The sequence below is a fragment of the Amborella trichopoda genome, chromosome 2 (genome assembly GCF_054954075.1).
Source record: "Amborella trichopoda isolate Santa Cruz 75 chromosome 2, AtrichopodaSantaCruz75HAP2 v2.0, whole genome shotgun sequence".
NCBI classification, from domain to species: Eukaryota; Viridiplantae; Streptophyta; class Magnoliopsida; order Amborellales; family Amborellaceae; genus Amborella; species Amborella trichopoda.
This window is the reverse complement of record NC_142337.1, coordinates 34085298-34104522: the sequence shown is the minus strand read 5'-3', so window position 1 is coordinate 34104522 and position 19225 is coordinate 34085298. Positions and strand designations below refer to the sequence as shown.

Sequence of the window (19225 nt, the reverse complement as noted above, 5' to 3'; positions counted from 1 at the left end):
ACAAGATGCACTATTTCTAAAACTTGAAATCCATTTTTTTCTCAAATCTAGGCATCTTGATGTCAAGATGATCAATTTAAGTATATTTGAGCATCAAAACAACCTCTTCTAGTGAAATTTTTTTGAGGGACGTTCTAATTTGATTGTTTAGAGCCTAGGCTCTATATAAACTTTTCCCTAAGGGAAATGCAAAGCATTATTGCAAGTGCATTATTTCAATTGAGTAAATATTAGTCAAAAGTAAAAAATTATTGCATTATTGAAGTACAATTACTGAAAGTCAAAATGAAATAATTCTTTAGTACACTGACGTTGTCGCAGGTGCATTATTGTACTATACACAATCATCTATTTAAACCCTTCCCATTTCAACTGATCTACCCCAAACAAAAAAAGAAAGAAACCATTTTCATTTCCTCTCTACACAGTAGTTCCAACCATGGCTGCGGCATTCTCAGTACCTTCCCTGGTGAGCGCAAAAAGCTTTTACTTCTCTGTTTTGCTTCTCTCTCTCTCTCATGTGATGTTGTTCAGCAAAGAAAATAGTTAGGGTTGTAGCTAAGTGGAGGGCTTTTGATACCTTGAAAGACCAGCTCTCATTGTAAACCAACAATGAGAGATTCAGAAGCAAGTTTATCAATTTCGCCTGTTGGGTAGTCAGGAATCATATACCAAGTCTACTCCTATTAGATCATATCTGCTTGTTCTAAAGCCATGCATTGAACTCTGAGCTAGCTGTAATAATGTATTAAATTTGAAAGATTTTCTGTACCAAATTCTTCGTAAAAACAGACCATCACATCTATTGAGATGATGGACAATAATTGCTAGGGGATGCAACCAGTCTACAACTGGTTCTAACATATGAAAAAAAACATACCATCACATCCATTAAAATGATGGACAATAATTGCGATCCATTAAAATGATGGACAATAATTGCGAGGGTATGCAACCAGTCTACGAGGTAATTGGTAATGGACAGGGTGTCTCATCATATTTGGGTGGTCTATGAAATTTCGTAGTCCCTGGATTATTTACTATAAATTCTCATAAATGTACGTTGGACTTCGACAATGACCTATACGAGGATGGTCTTGAGGGTCAGACTGTCTAACTCTTTTATGAAATTGTACATCCCATGGTCCCTCCATCTTTTTCCAACCTGCAAATTGGATGATGCTGACACTTATGACCATACAGAACAATGACCATACCGATCATTCTTTTCCTATTGACATGCATGATTTTGATTTCAAATCATTCTTTTCCTATGATTTGATTTCAATGTAGGTGATGGTAAGTTTTTTTCCATATGTTAAAGCAGGTGTTTAAAAATTCACCAATCCGGTGTTTAAAAATTCACCGATCCTATCCAGTGTGATCCATATCAAGATATGTGATCCATATCAAGTATCTGGACACAAATTCTTTCTACACGAAATCAGATATGTGATCCATATCAAGTATCTGGACACAAAAATTCTTTCTACACGAAAGCATTCATACAGCTTGCTCACGACATGTTCATGCATCTCTAATGGGTAAACTTCATTATATATTAACTTAACCTTCCTTGTATTTTCAATGTGGGACAATCTTTGTTCCGGGTCTCAACCAATCAAATTAGCGTGCATATTAAATGAATTGAGCGTGCATATTAAAGTCGCGTGCAACAAGTCATTTTATAATAGCATATCTCGTAACCTTCATTTTAAATTAATGTGCATATTAAATGAGCATGCCATTAAATTTTATGAACCTTAGAGTCATTTTAAATGAATGTCATTAATTTATAAACATTAATATGTCTTGATCCCAAAAGCGTGTCATATCGTCTCACTAACACTTTTTTCTTAATTAAATGCTAGCGTGCCAAATTTTTTATTGCCTCATCAACACATTTTTTTAATTAAATGCTAGCGTGCCAAATTTTTTATTGCCGCATCAACACAATTTTTTAATTAAATGCTAGCGTACCAAATTAGAAAATGGCCACACAAATTTTTTTGCTATGTCCTAGTAAAATGGTTTTTTCGATAGATTTTATTACCATTTAGTTATTATTATTATTATTAGTTAGCTATTGCGCATGTTGTTGATAGGCTTTTTTTATATTTTTTTAATTTTGATATCTTTATTTTTCATTTTGTTGGGTGATTTTTTTTAATATCATAACAACAAAATTTATTAAATTTTGGGGTTTTATTTTTAATTTTAATCATATGATATAGAAGTATTTTCTAATAATTTTTTTAATCGTGTTTATTATAATATTATAATTAATAATTACATGATACCCAAATCTTGTATTTTATTTATTAATTTATTTACATTATAAATTATGTAATGCATTATTTTTATTATAGTTGTAAATAAGATTTTTAAAATTAGATGACATTATAAAACATTTAGATTGGTTCTTATTTTTTAAATCATATACTTATATTGGTTTTTATATAAAATATTTGCATATAGCTAAAAAAAAAATAGAAGTTATTAATGTAATATCTCCATTTCATATTGGATTCCTAAAAAACAATATTTACAATGATTTTAGGCTGAATCCAATCGTTTCGGTCGATTCCCAATCTGAATCGCTGATTCACCGATCCGAGGCACCGATCCGTTTTTTAAACCATTGTTTAAACGATTTTGTGGTTTTTGTTTAACCAGTGGTTCAAAAAACAGATCGGTGCCCCAGATTGAGCACTCCAAAAACCCATCTGGATCGATGAATCGACGGCTTGGATCTGGAATCGACCGAATATGTCAGATTCGGCAATAAAAAAATCCAAAAAAATTATCAAAAATCATTATAAATGTTTTCTAAGAATCTAATAAAAAATGGGGTACTACATTATTAACTTTCATTTTTTTTATCAATATGCGAATATTGATATGTTTTTTCCCTATATGAACTTATGTTAACCACTAAATTTACATCACACAAAAGAAAAATCATAAAATTGTCATAGATAAAGTATATAATCAAAATGGATTAAATCGATAAAAAAATGGCCACCAAAATATCGAATCGGCGGAAAAATCTAATCCACTAAAGAAAAACCCAAATTATTACAACCTAACTAACTAAATCCAAAATTATTACAACCTAACTATAATATTATATACTGAAATTGAAATTGTTAGTTTACATTTTATAATTATTTTACTGTACAAATAATAACAAATCGAAAATATCTTATAATATCATCTAATTTAAAATATATTATTGACAATTGTAAAAAAAAATTAGTACATTACATAATTTATAATGCAAATTAATTAATAAATAAAATACAGGATTTGGTTGTCAATGTAGAATTTATTAACATGCATACCAATTTTCAAAATAACAATTTAATTTTTCAAAAATCTAATTTTTTAGGTTCCTAGAATAAATTTAGTGGAAGAGATTGTTAGTAGAGAGAGAAGGAGAGATTTCAAAAGGCCTCATTATATGAACCCTATCTTTAAATTAATATTCCTAAATTTATGTTAAAGATCACCATGTTATAAAAATAAAAAAATATAATTAGACGATTTATTCCTAAATAAAAAAAAAATCTAATAGGCATTTATATATGAGAGAAAAAAAGCTAACATGCTTCAAGCCTATATTGTATTACCATGTATTACCTTTTTCAAGCCTATATTGTATTACCTTTACCTATCTAATTTAAGCTTGCGATAATTGCAGCTCAAATACGTGCTTGAAAAACATGATACCTGTTGTCTTACCTTTTATTTATTTTTTGACAAAAAATACTTGTATTACTTCTTTTTTTCTTTTTTCTTAAGAAGATCGTGCTGCCCAAGTACGTTCTATTTTTTTTTTGATAAAAAAATAAGATGGTACTGCCCAAGTTCGAACTAAGGACCTTTAGGGTGTAAGATGCACATGATAACCGACTACACCACAACACCACTTGTATTACCTTTTATAATAAAGGGCTATATTGTATTACCTTTTCAAGCCTATACCATATTATTTTTTATTCACAATATGTACCATGCTCAAATCCCACTTCGAAAAAATAAAAGAAATTTAACGTGAATAAAGCCTCCTCAATACATTATTTTATAGCATGCTTGTAAAGCATGATGAAGCATGTGAGAGCGTACCCTCCCAAGGCAATACTCGGTTTTATGACACCATAATACCGATTTTGTGTGCAGGCATGGCCGGATCCCGTTTTGTAGTTGGATTCGGAACCACCCAGCCGATACCCGATTCCGGATCGAATTGGCGTTTTTTTTTAACACTGGTTAAAACATAGGATCATGTATAAAATCCCCACATGTGCATACGAGTAGATAAGATGATTCTCTTAAGTTCTGAGCTATATGCATATATTTGTAAATAATCCTAGTTTTTTGAAATGGTTGCTAGATGACAGACGAGGAGGGGAGGTTCGAGGCAGAAATCGCTGAGGTGCAGTCATGGTGGAGCTCTGAGAGGTTCCGGCTGACCCGCCGCCCCTACACTGCGAGAGAGGTGGTGGCATTGAGGGGGAGCCTGAGACAAACCTATGTATCAAACGAGCTCGCCAAGAAGCTTTGGCAAACCCTAAAAACCCACCAAGCAAACAAGACAGCCTCGAGGACCTTTGGTGCCCTTGACCCTGTCCAAGTAACCATGATGGCCAAGTACCTGGACACTGTGTACGTGTCTGGGTGGCAGTGCTCATCCACCCACACCTCAACCAATGAGCCTGGCCCTGACTTAGCTGACTACCCCTATGATACGGTCCCCAACAAAGTTGAACACCTCTTCTTTGCTCAACAATATCATGATAGGAAGCAAAGGGAGGCTCGTATGAATATGAGCCGAGAAGAGAGGGCTAGGGAACCTAACATAGATTACTTGAAGCCTATAATAGCAGATGGAGATACTGGGTTTGGTGGTGCCACTGCCACAGTGAAGCTTTGCAAGCTCTTTGTGGAGAGGGGCGCAGCTGGGGTCCACATTGAAGACCAAGCATCTGTGACCAAAAAGTGTGGCCACATGGCTGGGAAAGTGTTGGTCTCAGTAAGAGAGCACATTAACCGGCTTGTGGCTGCTAGGCTCCAATTCGACATAATGGGGGTTGAGACTGTACTCGTGGCTCGCACCGATGCGGTGGCCGCCAACCTCATCCAAACAAATGTGGACCCAAGGGATCACCAGTTCATATTGGGGGTCACAAACCCTGATCTTAAGGGGAGAGCCTTGGCTACTCTCCTAGCAGAGGCCATGGCAGTTGGGAAAACTGGTTTGGAGCTCCAAGTCATAGAAGACGAGTGGTTGGCTAAGGCCGGCCTCATGACTTTCTCTGAATGTGTCATGAATGTGATAAACAGGTTGAATATTGGAGGGGAAGAAAGGAGGAGGAGATTGAATGAGTGGGAGATTGTCTTGGGGTATAATAACTGCCTCTCTAACGAGAAGGCTAGAGAGAGAGCGGAAGAGTTGGGGTTGAATGACCTGTTCTGGGACTGGGATCTGCCAAGGACCCGAGAAGGATTTTACAGGTTCAAGGGCTCAGTGATGGCGGCAGTGGTTAGGGGGTGGGCCTTTGCCCCTCATGCTGACCTCATATGGATGGAGACCTCGAGCCCTGACTTGGTTGAGTGCACCAAGTTTGCACAAGGGGTTAAGTCACTGCAACCTGAAATAATGCTTGCATACAACCTCTCTCCTTCTTTCAATTGGGATGCATTAGGGATGACTGATGCACAGATGAGGGATTTCATACCTCAGATTGCAAGGTTGGGCTATTGTTGGCAGTTCATAACTCTTGCTGGGTTCCATGCAAATGCACTAGTCATTGACACTTTTGCCAAGGATTTCGCAGGGAGGGGGATGCTTGCTTATGTGGAAAGGATTCAGAGGGAGGAGAGAGACAACGGGGTTGATACACTCGCGCATCAGAAGTGGTCTGGTGCTAATTATTATGACAAGGTGCTCAAGACAGTTCAGGGCGGTATTTCCTCAACTGCAGCAATGGGCAAAGGTAAGTACCCCACCAGCTCAAAGAATAGTTTTACCCTTCTCTTATCAAATCTCAAACTAAATTTCAGAATAATTAATTTCTTAAAAGGAGTTTTTCTTTTTCAATTGTGAAAATATCGATGGCTGATATGTGGAATTTCAGTAGCACTTCGATCTTCAATTTGAAGAATACTGGCACTACAAATATGCTAAAAAACTTTTCTTCAAATTTCAGTCAGAAATCATATCAATTCCATCCATAGTTCATTTTAAAACAGCTAATCAGTATATACGTGCTGACTGGAAATGTGATATTCCAAATCATGCTTTCACCAAAGGTTGAAATCTCACATCAATTTGTCTACGCAAGCAAATGCTCACTGCTACTTTAGAGACAGCAATAGTTCTATTTATGCCACTTTAAACTGTTTCTATTTATTTTGATCATTGCCATTTTCAATTTAATTATCGGTAATTTGCATGCAGGGGTAACTGAAGAGCAGTTCAAAGAAACGGGAACTAATAATGGAGCCATTTACATGAACGGAAGTGGAGAAGTGACTAATACCGGAGCCATTTACATGAATGGAAGTGGAGAAGTGATTGACTAGTCAAGAAGGTAGCAAGACTGATACAACCAAGATATTAGAGCCTAGGTTTAGTTTCATGTATTTTATCAATGGGTGGCAGAGATGCCGTTCTCTATTATTGTCACCGAGCCACCAATTGTTGACTATGGAAATATTATCAGTGCACTGAGCAATTCCTTCTTTTCATTTGGTCGACTCACCCATGTAAAACTGAGCCTCAAGTTTTACTTGCACAGCCAAAGACAGGGATTGTATAATAAGTAAATTGAGGAAATGCCAAAAGCACCTAAATATTGTTTGTGTGTGCATGTGTAGGGATTGGTAGCATAATCTATGCCACTTGCATCCATTATATGGTCGCTACCATCTTCTCAATGAGGTACCATTCGTCTGCCATTGGAAATGGTTCACACATTGAAGGATCCTTTCTACTAATTGTCATAAGAAACAGCCATTGGAGACCAACATGGGAATACAAAAAGTACATTGTACATATATACCTCTAAGAATAGTAAATATACAGAAAACAATTCAGCACAACCAGGTGACTAATACCGGAGCCATTCTTGGATCCTCTTTTATTTGAAAATAATGATTTGAATTGTGCTAGCCTCTGAGGACAGGGTACCTTAGAACACAATAATGACCAATAACTCCCAAGGGCGGCAATGTCAAACACGAATGAACAGTAAGTAGAGAAACTCTAATAACCTAATACATGAATTGAAACGCGTCACAATAGCATAAATTATCCTCAAGGAGATTATTGAAACCTCAAATCAACCTTTCAATGTTCTAACCAAGAGTGAATCGTCCATGACAAAATAGATTTACTTTCTTCTTTTCCATCATAACTTGAAATCCTAATATTGCCTATGAGTGCAACTGATGACTTAATCACATTCCAAGTTGCCCAAAGGACCATCTATTACACTACCACTATACTTCACACTTTAGTCACAAAATCAAAACAACATTTCATGACGGCTAAGATCAATGGGAACCATCCAAATACTAGAACGACAGGAGTTTCTTTACAAGGGATCATAGACCAGAAACAAAGTAGAAAAAGTGATTGTTGCAAGACTTTATTCCAGTTGATGGATATAATATAGCTAGCAAACCTACCATAGTATCAATGGGCGTAGAATCAATTACAGAACATTTTCTTACACAATACAATTTCAATAGTTAGATTTTAAGGAGCAAAGGTAGGCCAACCAGTTATAAAATATATTGGCCAATAAGGGAATGACAAGAACATAGAGAAACCGGTCAGTGTTTCTTATTATTTACAGTCACCATTTTACTATGTTGTTATAAAAAGTGTCCTCATGGCTTTTTCCTTTTTTATCCTTTCTGGGCAGGTAAGCTGGAACTTGGAGGTTGTCATGTTGCAAGCCCTATGCCAGGAGCAGAATCCCAAGTTCATTAATGCCAACCTTTCACACCAACTTTCATAATTAGTACCTAACAGATAAAGAAAGATCCTATAAAATTAATCAATGTTTTAAAATGTGGGATGCGACCGTATACGTTGGGGGAGTCGATGCGAAGATGTGGCTCGATGCGGTCCGGATGAGGGTGTATCGCTGCGATGTGGTCAATATATATAAAAAAATTCTAAAAAATCTAAAAAATTAGCTTAATACATAAAAAAATATATGGAGGTGATATATGTGATAGTAGGTATTTAGTTTATTCATTAACTCCAAAAGTATTATATGTCAGAGATTCTGTATCCACTATCCCCTAATAGAAACTAGAAACTTGAAACTAGCTTCATAAAACACTCAACAATCAACAACCACAAGCAAAAATTTGTATCGATTTCTTCACGGCTCTTGAAACCCTCGATTTGTTGTCACAACTTTGCCTAAACTTCCACAAATCAACACCCAAAGGATACAAATCAACACTCAAAAGGTACAAATCAACAACCATGCATCAATCAATACAAAAATCGAACAACTTCACAAAACAAATTTTCCACCATTTTTTTTTTTTTTATTCATTCAATCCAAAAAAAGCCAGGGATGTAGCTGAAAAATGAAGTTTGGGGGTTTACTACCCCCCCTTTTCGAGGGTCAAAAAGTCCTAAATACCCCTGCCTGAGGGGTTCATTTTCATAAAATTGTCAAACCGCATATGAGGGATTATGTGCCCTTTGCGGGATGCAGCCGAGAGATGTGGTGCATATGCGAACGCATCTCTCCAGAGAGTATATGCGGGCATTTGCAATGTGATACCCAGCACATTATGCCTGATGCGGCCGAATATGAGGCGATGCGGCCACCGAGAACGTACCAAAGGGGGCTAGAATCCATACCATGGAGTCCCTCCTTTGTGAAGAGGTGAAGATGGAATGTAAAACTGTCGATAGTGATAGGAAGTGGCTGGTTTCCTCGTCTGAGAGGTTTTTTCTAAATGAGGGGTCCCAGACTCTCGGCCTCCTGACAGTACCATTTCATCTGCAATGGTAGAGTCTTTGTTGGAGAGAAGAGAGGAAAGGGACGGAAAAAGTTTCCTTAGGGGGATATGTCCTAACCAGAGATCTGACCAGAAGCGCACTCTTGTTCCTTCTCTTGGATGGAATCTGATGAATTTATTGAACTGTGAGAAGGAGGAGGTGAACAACTTCTACGCTCCTAAAGCTCTACTATGCTGCCTCCTCTCAGTCACCCAAACTTCTTCAGAAATCCTATATTTGTTGCGTACAACTTGAGCCCAGAGGGAATCTGTTTGAGTGGCTAGGCGCCACCACCATATCCCTAGGAGGATCAGGTTATGTTTTATAAGGGTCCTAATCCCTAGCCCTCCTTGGTGTTTGGGTAAGAAAATCTTGTCTCAAGGTATTAAGTGCTATTTGGTTCTCTCGGCCTATCCTAACCAGAGGAAATTCCTCATAAGTTGTTCAAGGCAGTTGGCTACCAAGGTTGGCATGTGCAAGAGAGACATGAGGTAGATCGGAGCATTTGCCAAGGTTGTTTTTATCAAGGTGGTATGGCCAGCCATGGAGAGGTATCTCCCTTCCCACCCTGCCAGACCCTTGTCAACCTTATCAATCACGTGAGACCACTGTCTCTTTTTTGGTTTCCCCAATCCCAAGGGTAAACCAAGGTATGTTGTGGGAAGTTCCTCCACTTTGCATCCCCAATTTGGAATAAGTGCTCTGATTTCAGCATCCGTGAGTGCCACTCCCATCATCTTTGATTTTTCCATGTTAACTTTGAATCGTGTAACCACTTGGAAGCCTTTGAGATAGAGCCTCAGATTATCAATTTCTACTAGAGAGGCCTCAAGGAACACCAAAGTGTCATTTGCATATTGCAGATGAGACACTATGGGCCTTGGGGACGGCTCTTGAATCCAGTGAGGAGACCTTCCTGGTATAAATGAGACATTGAACAATTGAAGACTTCTGCTGTAATGGCGAACAGAAAAGAGGAGAGAGGATCCCCTTGGCGCAACCCCCTCGAGGATGGGAAGAAACCTTTAGGGGTTCCATTGATGAGAATCGAAAAGTGAGGATGAGAGTAACATACTCTCATCCACTTTCTCCATAGGTCCCGGAATCCCATTCTAGCCATTGAATTGTCAAGAATCGACCAATTAACATGGTCGTACACTTTCTCCCAGTCTATCTTGAAGATAAGACCAAGCTTCTTGGACATGTACCTTGAGTGAATGCACTCGTGTGCTACTAAAGCTCTGTCTAGGATTTGCCTATCTTTGATGAAAACTGTCTGTGACGGTAAGATGATTAAAGGAAGGACTTGTTGTAGCCTTGAGGCCAGAACCTTGGCCAGAATTTTGTAGGAGGAATTGAGCAAGCTGATTGGACAAAAGTCCTTTAGTTTCTCCACCCCTTTGACCTTGGGGACTAAGGCTATGAAAGTGGCATTTATGGCTTTGTGGAGGACTCCCCAGTGGAAGAATTCATCAAGTCATATTAAAAGAGTTTGAAAGAGAAATTGTGTCATTTTGTATTAGCAATAAGAAAAATAATATTTCTTATGAAGTGATATAAGATTCATATTCCAAATTCACATGTAGAAATGACAAAGTAACCCTGTATAGGATGTTTATAGACAGAAAAACAAACACCATAAGAAATAATGATACCCACACGTATACATATTCAATACATAAGTCACATGCAGGCACGCACCCACACATGCCCACGCACACACACACACAGAAATGGGGACCACTTACTCAAACCATATTCATATGCATAATACGCATACATGAATTTATATGTGCGTGTGTGTGTACATGTAAATGTACATAAAACACACACACATAAGCAAGTGCATGCACACACAAATAAAAAGGATCTTGACTCCAATTTATTATTGAGTATGGTATCATACAATGGAGTAAAAATAAGGCAATGCATCCATGGTAAAATTGTATTATTTTCAATCAAGAGAACTAAAAAACTAGTGGATGTAAAGCATTACTTTTAACCATGTATAGGATAAATACCTTAAAAAAATAAAGCACGAATAGGATAAAATATATGCAACCAAACAAAGAGAGATCCTGTTTCAGAAGTTCACATAATCAGCAAAGTCATAGCATTGAATATACTGTAACCAAATAACTCACATAAAAAGGTGTATACAATTTTACTTCGAAGTTCAGAACCTTTAAAATGAACCAGAGTTAGCAAAAATAAGATTCTGTACATAACACCAATTTAAGTAAAAAGACTTTGACTGGTTAAGTCACCAAGTCATTGAAGTTAATATATTAGAAGTGCATGTTTATGTGTTGTAATGGCTCTGCATGTGTCTTGCACCTAAACATAGGCAATCCGGCATGAGTACAAGTGCAGATGTTTTTATTTATTACTTTGTTTGATTCCTTGTATTTACCTGTATACAGCCAAACTCTCTGAGAATTTCAAATTAAACTCTCTCTGATTCGTGCTTTCAACTTAAACAATTAAATTTCAGTGGAGAATGTGGAGTCCGTCGAATTAAGGTTCAAATACAAATCCTGATCTCAAAATATCAGCTCTCCCTGAGAACTGCCAGCTTGAAATCACGCAAAACACGAAAGAAAGAAACCAAGAAAACAGGAAAAGAAAAGAAATAAACTAGAAAATAAACTCAAAGTAAACTAAGGAAATTAAAGAAAGGAAAACTTACTTGGGGACACTAGAAACCCAGAGTTGAAGCCTGTATAGGGACTGCGGGTTCACTTACACCTTTGTGCCTTCTTTCTCTTTCTTGAAGAATCTGGCTTAAAAGGGGTTTTTGATTTAAGGCTTTTGGAAATTGTAGAGAATCCTGATGGTAGAGAACTAGGATTTTGGCTTGGGTTGAGTCTTATAGGGTTTTCTAGGTTTTCCTAGTTTTAGGGTTTCTAGTCAATAATTTTCTAAGAGTTTTCCTATGATTTTTAGATTCCTAATTTCTAAGTATGTTGCTAAGATTTTCTAGGAATTTTTAGGTTATTTTTCCCAAGAATTTTCTATGATTTTAGGTTGTGTTTTATGGAGGGTAAGAGGGTTAGAGGATTTTATAGAGGCTTTGATTCGGGGAATATTCCTTGAAGATTACGAATCCTAGGCTTATCTTTTGAGTTCTAACTCAATTCAGATTAGGTTTGATGGATTAAGATTGGGCCAAATCCGGAGTCAAAACTATGTCCAAGATGATCAAATTACCCTTTAGAACCTCCATAATCTTCTCGAACTTTCTAAAAGAACTCTAAAGACAGAAGAGGGCAGCAATGCCAAACGCATTGTTGAACCTATCGGGTCTAACGAAGCACCCTGCATTGCTAGATTAGATCAACCCCTGACTGGCGCAGGGAACCCTGCTGAATCCAACGTAGATGGCATGGTCCAATTTTGACGCATCTTGGGGTTTGATTGTAGCAATTTTTGGATTTTTTTGTGTTGATCTCGATAAGACCGGACAGAATCTGGTAAGATTTAGTTATTGGGTGGGCTTTGGTATGATTTGAGGATTTCCTAAGGATTATAGACTACTAGGTATGGCACACTAAGGTAGCGTGGTTCCTATGTTCCAGGGTTATAGGTTTTCAGGGAATTCCCAAAGTCAAAATTTCAAGGGGGTGCTACAATACAAAACATATATTTATATATCAGTCTAAGTCACAGAGCAAGTAAGTCATAGAGTAAATCAACTGCACAACTATATTGAGTCAACTCAGTCCAACTCCAAGGCTACGTAAAGGTTATTCCTTTTAGAATTTAAGAAAGGCAAAGTAAAAATAGGTGAGCAGAGAAGTTTGAAATATGAAGTAGTCAAAAAAATTAACCAAAAACAAATAAATAAATACACAGGAGAGAGAGAGAGAGAGGCAAGGCAAGTCATGATTGCAGATATTGACAATTTCACATACATGAGTCTATGAATCAACGTAAAGCAAATCAATCATGTCATACAGCAAGTCGGATAATATGCATGTATTGACTCCACAAAGCCAAGTCAAGTCCACAGTTGGGTCATGTGCTTCACCAACTCATGCAAACTATGGAATATCTTTTCTCAGAATTTTGTTTTTATTCTGTTAACTGATTTTCTTGGAAATTGTATGGCGATGAAACACAGTTAGCCTAAAACTTATTTTAGATGTGCATCCCCTGCACATGGTTTAAAGTTTGAGGTACAGCCATTAAAGCGCTAAAGCATTGCAGGGATCTTTCCAAGAATGCTACTAATATACAAAATTTCGATGAATTTATAATAAAAACTCATCCCATATAAATTAGAAATATGCCCTAAGTCCTAAACTGATAGATATTGCCCCAAATATTTTAGAAATTTCTCCATATTTAAATTGTCACAATACATAAAAAAATGTTGCTCCTGTGATAAACTTAATATTTATTCGAATAATAATTTTCTACGCCTTTTGAACTTAGATTTGTCATGAATTTGCATGGATTTACAAAAGTTAATCTTTGGACATAGTATGGCTAAATTAAATTGTAAAGAATAGAAATCTGCAGATAACTACCATGGAGCACATCTCAATTGATCATTATTACCATTTCTAAAATTTTTGCTGCAAAAATGCAAAAAGTGCATATGAACTCACACCATCTTTCTTGAAACAATACCTGATAGAATATACCCAAGACTTAGCATACGGATACCAGTTCACATACCACTAGGTGGCAAGAGACAAACAATGCTATTGAATGAACAAAAACAAAATAGATAAGATGTCAAGCTTAAGACCTGGTACACCGAGCAAAAGGCAATTTTTTTTAATATATGCAATAAGATTGGACACCTATACAAGTTAAACAGGATTTTCTCCACATCAATATATAGAAAACCATCTCAAAGATGGAAATATTTGTCCAATAAACTTTGAGAGCAGGGATTTCTCAACAGATATAGTTCAGAAAAGAAATTCCATTCCTGTGACATGCATGCATTGAATTGTTGATGCCAAATTCCTTGCATCTGATAAGAAGCGAAGTCACGTAACACTGAGCATCAAAACTCAAAAAGTAGTACATGGAATCACCTTGTTCCTTGAGTTCCTCAATTCTACTTTTTCGGCAACCAACATGAAGGAAAAAAGAAGGATCTCTCTCTAGATGCTAAATAAAATAGATAAAGTGACAGGAGACTCCAATTGCTTAGATCTGTCCTTAGTGCCTCTGCATCTACTGGATTCACTTTTTGCTACCTGCCAGTACATGCTACATGATTGAGAGACTTCAACATAACTTTTTGTGGGCTGGGGTTGCTGAGAAAAAGGGTGTTCACTTTGGAAAACCATTTTCTTAAAATTTAATGACGATGACATTGGCTTGGAGGATTGTTGCCAACCCTTCTGCTTTGGTTTCTCGTTTTTCAAGAACCGCTATTTTATAAAATCCCCTATTTGGCATGGGCAATCCACCGGTTGATCCTTTGCTTGGAAGGGGATTTCAAGGGGCCTTAGCTGCCTTCAACATAATATTCAGTGGGTTCTTGGCGATGGTTCTACGGTGGATTTTTGGGCTGACCGTGGCTTTATGAGCTGTCTCTTTGGATTCCTATGATTCGAACATTCACAAAGATCTAGGTACATTAGCTAAACCCAAGGTTTCTGACTACTTACATGGTATTCCTCAAACTTGGGATCTCCCTCCTCCTACCTCGGGCTCCCTCACCCATGCTTGGGAAGAGATCCAGTCCTTTAAGGTTCCCCTACATCCCAGTAAGGATTTCTTGGTATGGATTCATTCCTCCCGCAGCTGATATTCTATTAAGAATATTTGGGAATTAATCAGATATAGGGGCACTTCTCAGCCCACTTTTACGGCCCTTTGGTCGTTCCCCTCCTATCCCAGAGCCAAATGTTTTATTTGGGTTGCAATTCTCTAGCGGATACCTACTACATCATTCTTCCAGTCTAGAGGGTTGGCCTCCATGTGCCCTTTCTACCAGAATATTGATGATTGTCCTAACCATCTTCTTTTAGAGTGTGTTTTCGCACAGGTTCTCTGGTGATCCATTGCCTGAAGGTGTAGCAAAAGCTCTCAATAGTGTCTTATGTGATGCTCATGCTTAGCAAGTGGATTAAGGTCGGCTTCAAATCTAATGGCCTCAGTCATGTCTGGATTATGCTATCTTCTAATACAATATGGATGTTGTGGGAAGAGCACAACAATAGTCTTTTTAGGGGTAGAGCTACTTAAAGAGAGGATTTAATTGCACGCATCACCTATCATGTAAGAGAACTTGCCGATGCTAAATCATGGACTTTCCACCCCTCTGAAAGGCCACTAATACAAAATCTTGCAATACAATGGTGTCCGGAAAAGGCTGGCAGCATGGTTTGTGTCTCTTGGACTCCCCCTCCTCTTGGTTTCTTTAAGCTTAACATCGACAGGGCTTTTTACTAGAATCCAGGTATAGCTGGCAGTGGAGGAATTCCGCGTGGCGCTAAAGGTCTTTTTATTGCTGCTTTCTCAAAGATTCTCGGGATTGTAATAATTTTGCTGAGTTCACTGTGTTGGAAGCAGGTATTGATCTCACTATTCAGCTCCATTGCTTTCCATTTATTATTGAGAGTGATTCTTTGCTCTTGGTGGATTCTATTCGTGGCCGTCACAAGCCTCCTTTGTCACTTCAAACAATTACAGCTAACTGCATCAATAGACTTTCCTTGTGCGGTTATCCTTGCCAGATTTCACATATTTTTCAAGAGCCTAATATGGTTGCTGATGCACTTGCAAAGAGGGCCACATCTATCTCTGCCGCAACCATATGGAGAGTCTGCCCTCCAGATTTTCCGAACTTTATCTCTTTGTTACTTTCCTATGATGTAGTGCAGGTGCCCTATGAACGGGTTGTATCGTGATACGATTATAATATTTTCTATCTTATCTATTAATGCAAAATACAGGTAGGGGGCCTTCTCCCCCACTGATTTACCCAAAACAAACTAGATGTAATATGTTTTAATGATAAAGTAACATAACTACAGGACACCCAGAACCGTAACAAGGGTAGCTAAGCCTAGTCACCCATGAGATATATGCATAGTCTCATTGTGCATTGCATTCATCAGCACCCACATGCCCTATAGGCTTATCTTAAATAACAGCTACATGGCTGGGAAATTCTCACATGAAACCACATGGAAAATCAGATTGGCAGCTAAAGTTATTCCACTCTTCATACTAATGAAAACCAATTACAACTAGAAATCACGAACAAGGGTTAGTTTTGATTATCAAGGGAATCGCTACAAACTTGGAATACAATCAAAGCATATGACTATCTATCTGATGCTCCATTATCACACTGAAGTAACTAGAATTTGGTAGCAATGTAGCAATACCTATTTACAGAGACATAACTCACTTTTAAGAATAAATTGTACCTGAAAATGGCAATCAGATGTAGTTGAAGAGGTACGAGGCAGCAGATATTCCAAAAAAGCAATGACATGCCTGGGCCACCAAACTGCTTCATCAGACCAAAAAAAGTAGAAAAAATATAAATTCTCAAAATAAATAACATCAGTTACAATGCAAAAAAATTATTCTTAGGCAGAGTGAAGCAGCAAAGCAAGACATGACTGACATCATTTGTACAGTCAGAGGGAATATATTGCTTTAAGATTACCAATAACTCAACAAAATTATTTCCAAATTGTGTTATAGTGTCCCCTAAGGATGTAGGACGATTTATTCAGATACTCAAGCGTTGTTTCCACAAGTTGGGTCATATCACATGTGCCTGCTTCTGATGCTGGGAGTGGAGTAGGAACTTCATTCATAAGCCATGACATGCTCGCACCCTATTGATAGATCCAGATCTCTGCAATTAACAATAAAGGTTCATTTTCTGAGTTCCACAGAATCCAATCAGTAGAAATACCAACTGAGCAATTCTTTCCAAATCCGCACCTCCTGGTTAAAGGTCATGAAGTTGTGCGCTTTTCAAAATATGCAATGGGGATCAAGGTTTTAGCCCCTCTCTTCACCTTTAGCAGACCCAGATGGTATCAAAGGGTGCCCCTGCCTTGTTAAGAAAACCCAGATAAAGGGTGCCCACTGCCTTGTCAAGGAAACCCAGATATGAGACGTTTGTAAGTAGCTTCATCAGGCTTAAGTCCCTTCTTCAACATTTCATCATGCATCTTTCTGGCCTCGCTAAATTTCTTTTCTCGACAAAACCAACTTATCATAGTCATGAAACTAGCACTACTCGTCACATCTTTATTTCTCATATAATCAAACATCCCGCTTGCCTCCTCTAATTTTCCTTCATTATAGAGCCGGTTCAGAAGGATGTTGTAAGAAGGTGCATTGAGAACATTTCCCGATTTCGCAAATTTTTCATGCAAAGACAGGGCATAATCAAGATGGCCATCTTCACAGTAATGCCTGATGAATGAACCCCAAACAAACCCATCAGGCATCACTCCTCTTTCCAACGTGACCCACAAAAGTTCATTTGCTTCCTGCCACCCACCTTTGCTACACTGAGCAGATATATATGAAGAAATAGCCAAAGGGTCTGGATAAAATCCCTTTTCAATCACACTTTTAATTACCTTATTGACTTCTTCTGATGGTTCTTCCTTGAAAAGTGCATTCAGGAGAACATTGCATTCACTAATATTCATAGCTATATCTCTTTGCAGTAGCAAAAAATACATTCTCACAGCTTCCTTAATCCTTCTATCTCTAGAAAATGCCTTCAATAAAGCAATATAACAAGCGTTTTGCAAGGGAACCAGAGCACTACGGGCTATCCCAAAAACCAATTCTGCAGCATGGGTCATTCCTAATTTACAGAGTTTGCGAATGAAAGCATCATAGTGTAAATAACTAATGGCTGCGACTATGCAATTGTTATCGTTTAATGTGAAGCAATCATTTGGGCTAAATTCACCCCCAACAGTTGGCACCAATCTCTTCTCTAGCATAATTCTAAGAACTCGAACAGCAGTGCCCATGTTCCCAAATCTGCACGACCCATCAAGAATTGATCCATAAGATGCAAAATCAGGCTCCAAACCTTTACCATAAATCCTCTCTATAACTTCAAAAGCAATGACAAAATCCCCATTTCTACAGTAACCGTCTAGAATCAAGTTATAAACAACAATATCAGGCTTATATGATTTACCCTCCATGCCCTGCAACAAATTAAGAGACCTGGCCACCTTCGCTTCTTTGTGAAATAGGCGGAAAATCAGTAGAAAGGTTCCCTCGTTAGTCGACTCGGCTCCGAACCATAATTCCAAAAGTTTCCCAAGCTAATTTAATTTCACCCAATTCATGAATTAAATTAAAAAATGCATTGTAACACTCCACATAAGGGATGTAACCATGAATCTTCATAAGCTTGAATACCTCAATAGCGACAGTACTCCTTCGCTTCCTGGAATGAGCCTCTAAAAGCAGAGAAAGGGCTAAGGATGAAGAACTCCTGCAACTAAATGCTTCAACCATGGTTCTGAATACCAAAGAAGCTGGCCATAAACGGATTGTGTGAAACAAAAGAGGCCTTGCCGGTTCTATGACTCCTGACCTTGTTAGTATTTGGATCATGAGGCAGTAAGATCTCACATCATGACAACAGCTTTTGTTGGGTCTTGGCCCAATTGAAGAAACCAAGGGAAATTTGGGGGTGATTTAGGGTTTTCCTGAGAACTTGGGCCACAAGGTCATGGGTGAGTTGAGCAGAGAGGTTGACCTGGTTAAAGATAGAGACCCAAGAATGTCTCTGCAACAAAATGGAGGAGATTGTGCTGATAAAGTTTTCGCGGTTGAGTTGTTCCCTCCATTTGATGGAGGTTGAGGAGCAGGAGTGGGTCGAAAAACAAGGCGAATTATGAAGTGAGAGAAAGCGTTTGACGTTTCTTGTGAAAGAGAAGAATATTATGGGGATTAAGTGTTTGTGCATTCGCGGTTGTTTTGTGCAGGAATGAGTGAGAATAAATAAAACGCAGAGCTTTGACATGAGAAATCAGAATATGAAGGAAAACCAGCGTTAGCAAAATAGCAAGAAGGAGTTTTAACCGGCCTAAGCGGTAAACCGGCCGATTCAATCGTTCTAACCGGACAAGTCTCGGGTAGTCAAAAAATTATTGAAAAAAAGTTAAACAAGCCGATTCTACAGTTCTAACCGAGCACGTCCCGAGCTGTCAAAAA

The 19225-nt window shown here is 37.9% G+C and overlaps 2 protein-coding genes across 6 annotated transcripts; one reads left to right on the top strand and one right to left on the bottom strand.

The window, feature by feature from the left end:
- The first annotated feature begins 384 nt into the window (after positions 1-384).
- Positions 385-6875, top strand: LOC18421679 (isocitrate lyase). The gene is made up of 3 exons (XM_006826421.4): positions 385-469; positions 4397-5999; positions 6464-6875. The coding sequence occupies exons 1-3, from the start codon at positions 440-442 to the stop codon at positions 6586-6588; spliced, it is 1758 nt and encodes a 585-aa protein (XP_006826484.2). The 5' UTR covers positions 385-439; the 3' UTR covers positions 6589-6875.
- Positions 6876-7555: 680 nt separating this feature from the next.
- LOC18421678 (pentatricopeptide repeat-containing protein At4g21170) lies at positions 7556-19050 on the bottom strand. 5 transcript variants are annotated; one of them, XM_088860036.1, is made up of 5 exons: positions 16970-19050; positions 16686-16880; positions 16441-16523; positions 8104-8159; positions 7631-8009 (listed from the first exon to the last, which is right to left on the bottom strand). In XM_088860036.1, exon 1 carries the CDS (start codon positions 18202-18204, stop codon positions 17125-17127), a length of 1080 nt encoding a protein of 359 aa, XP_088716162.1. In that variant the 5' UTR covers positions 18205-19050; the 3' UTR covers positions 7631-8009; positions 8104-8159; positions 16441-16523; positions 16686-16880; positions 16970-17124. The 5 variants fall into 5 exon arrangements, with proteins under 5 accessions (XP_088716161.1, XP_088716163.1, XP_088716162.1 ...); XM_088860035.1 differs by lacking the exon at positions 8104-8159 and having other exon boundaries at positions 7556-8009; XM_088860037.1 differs by lacking the exon at positions 8104-8159 and having other exon boundaries at positions 7556-7970.
- Between the last annotated feature and the right edge of the window lie 175 nt (positions 19051-19225).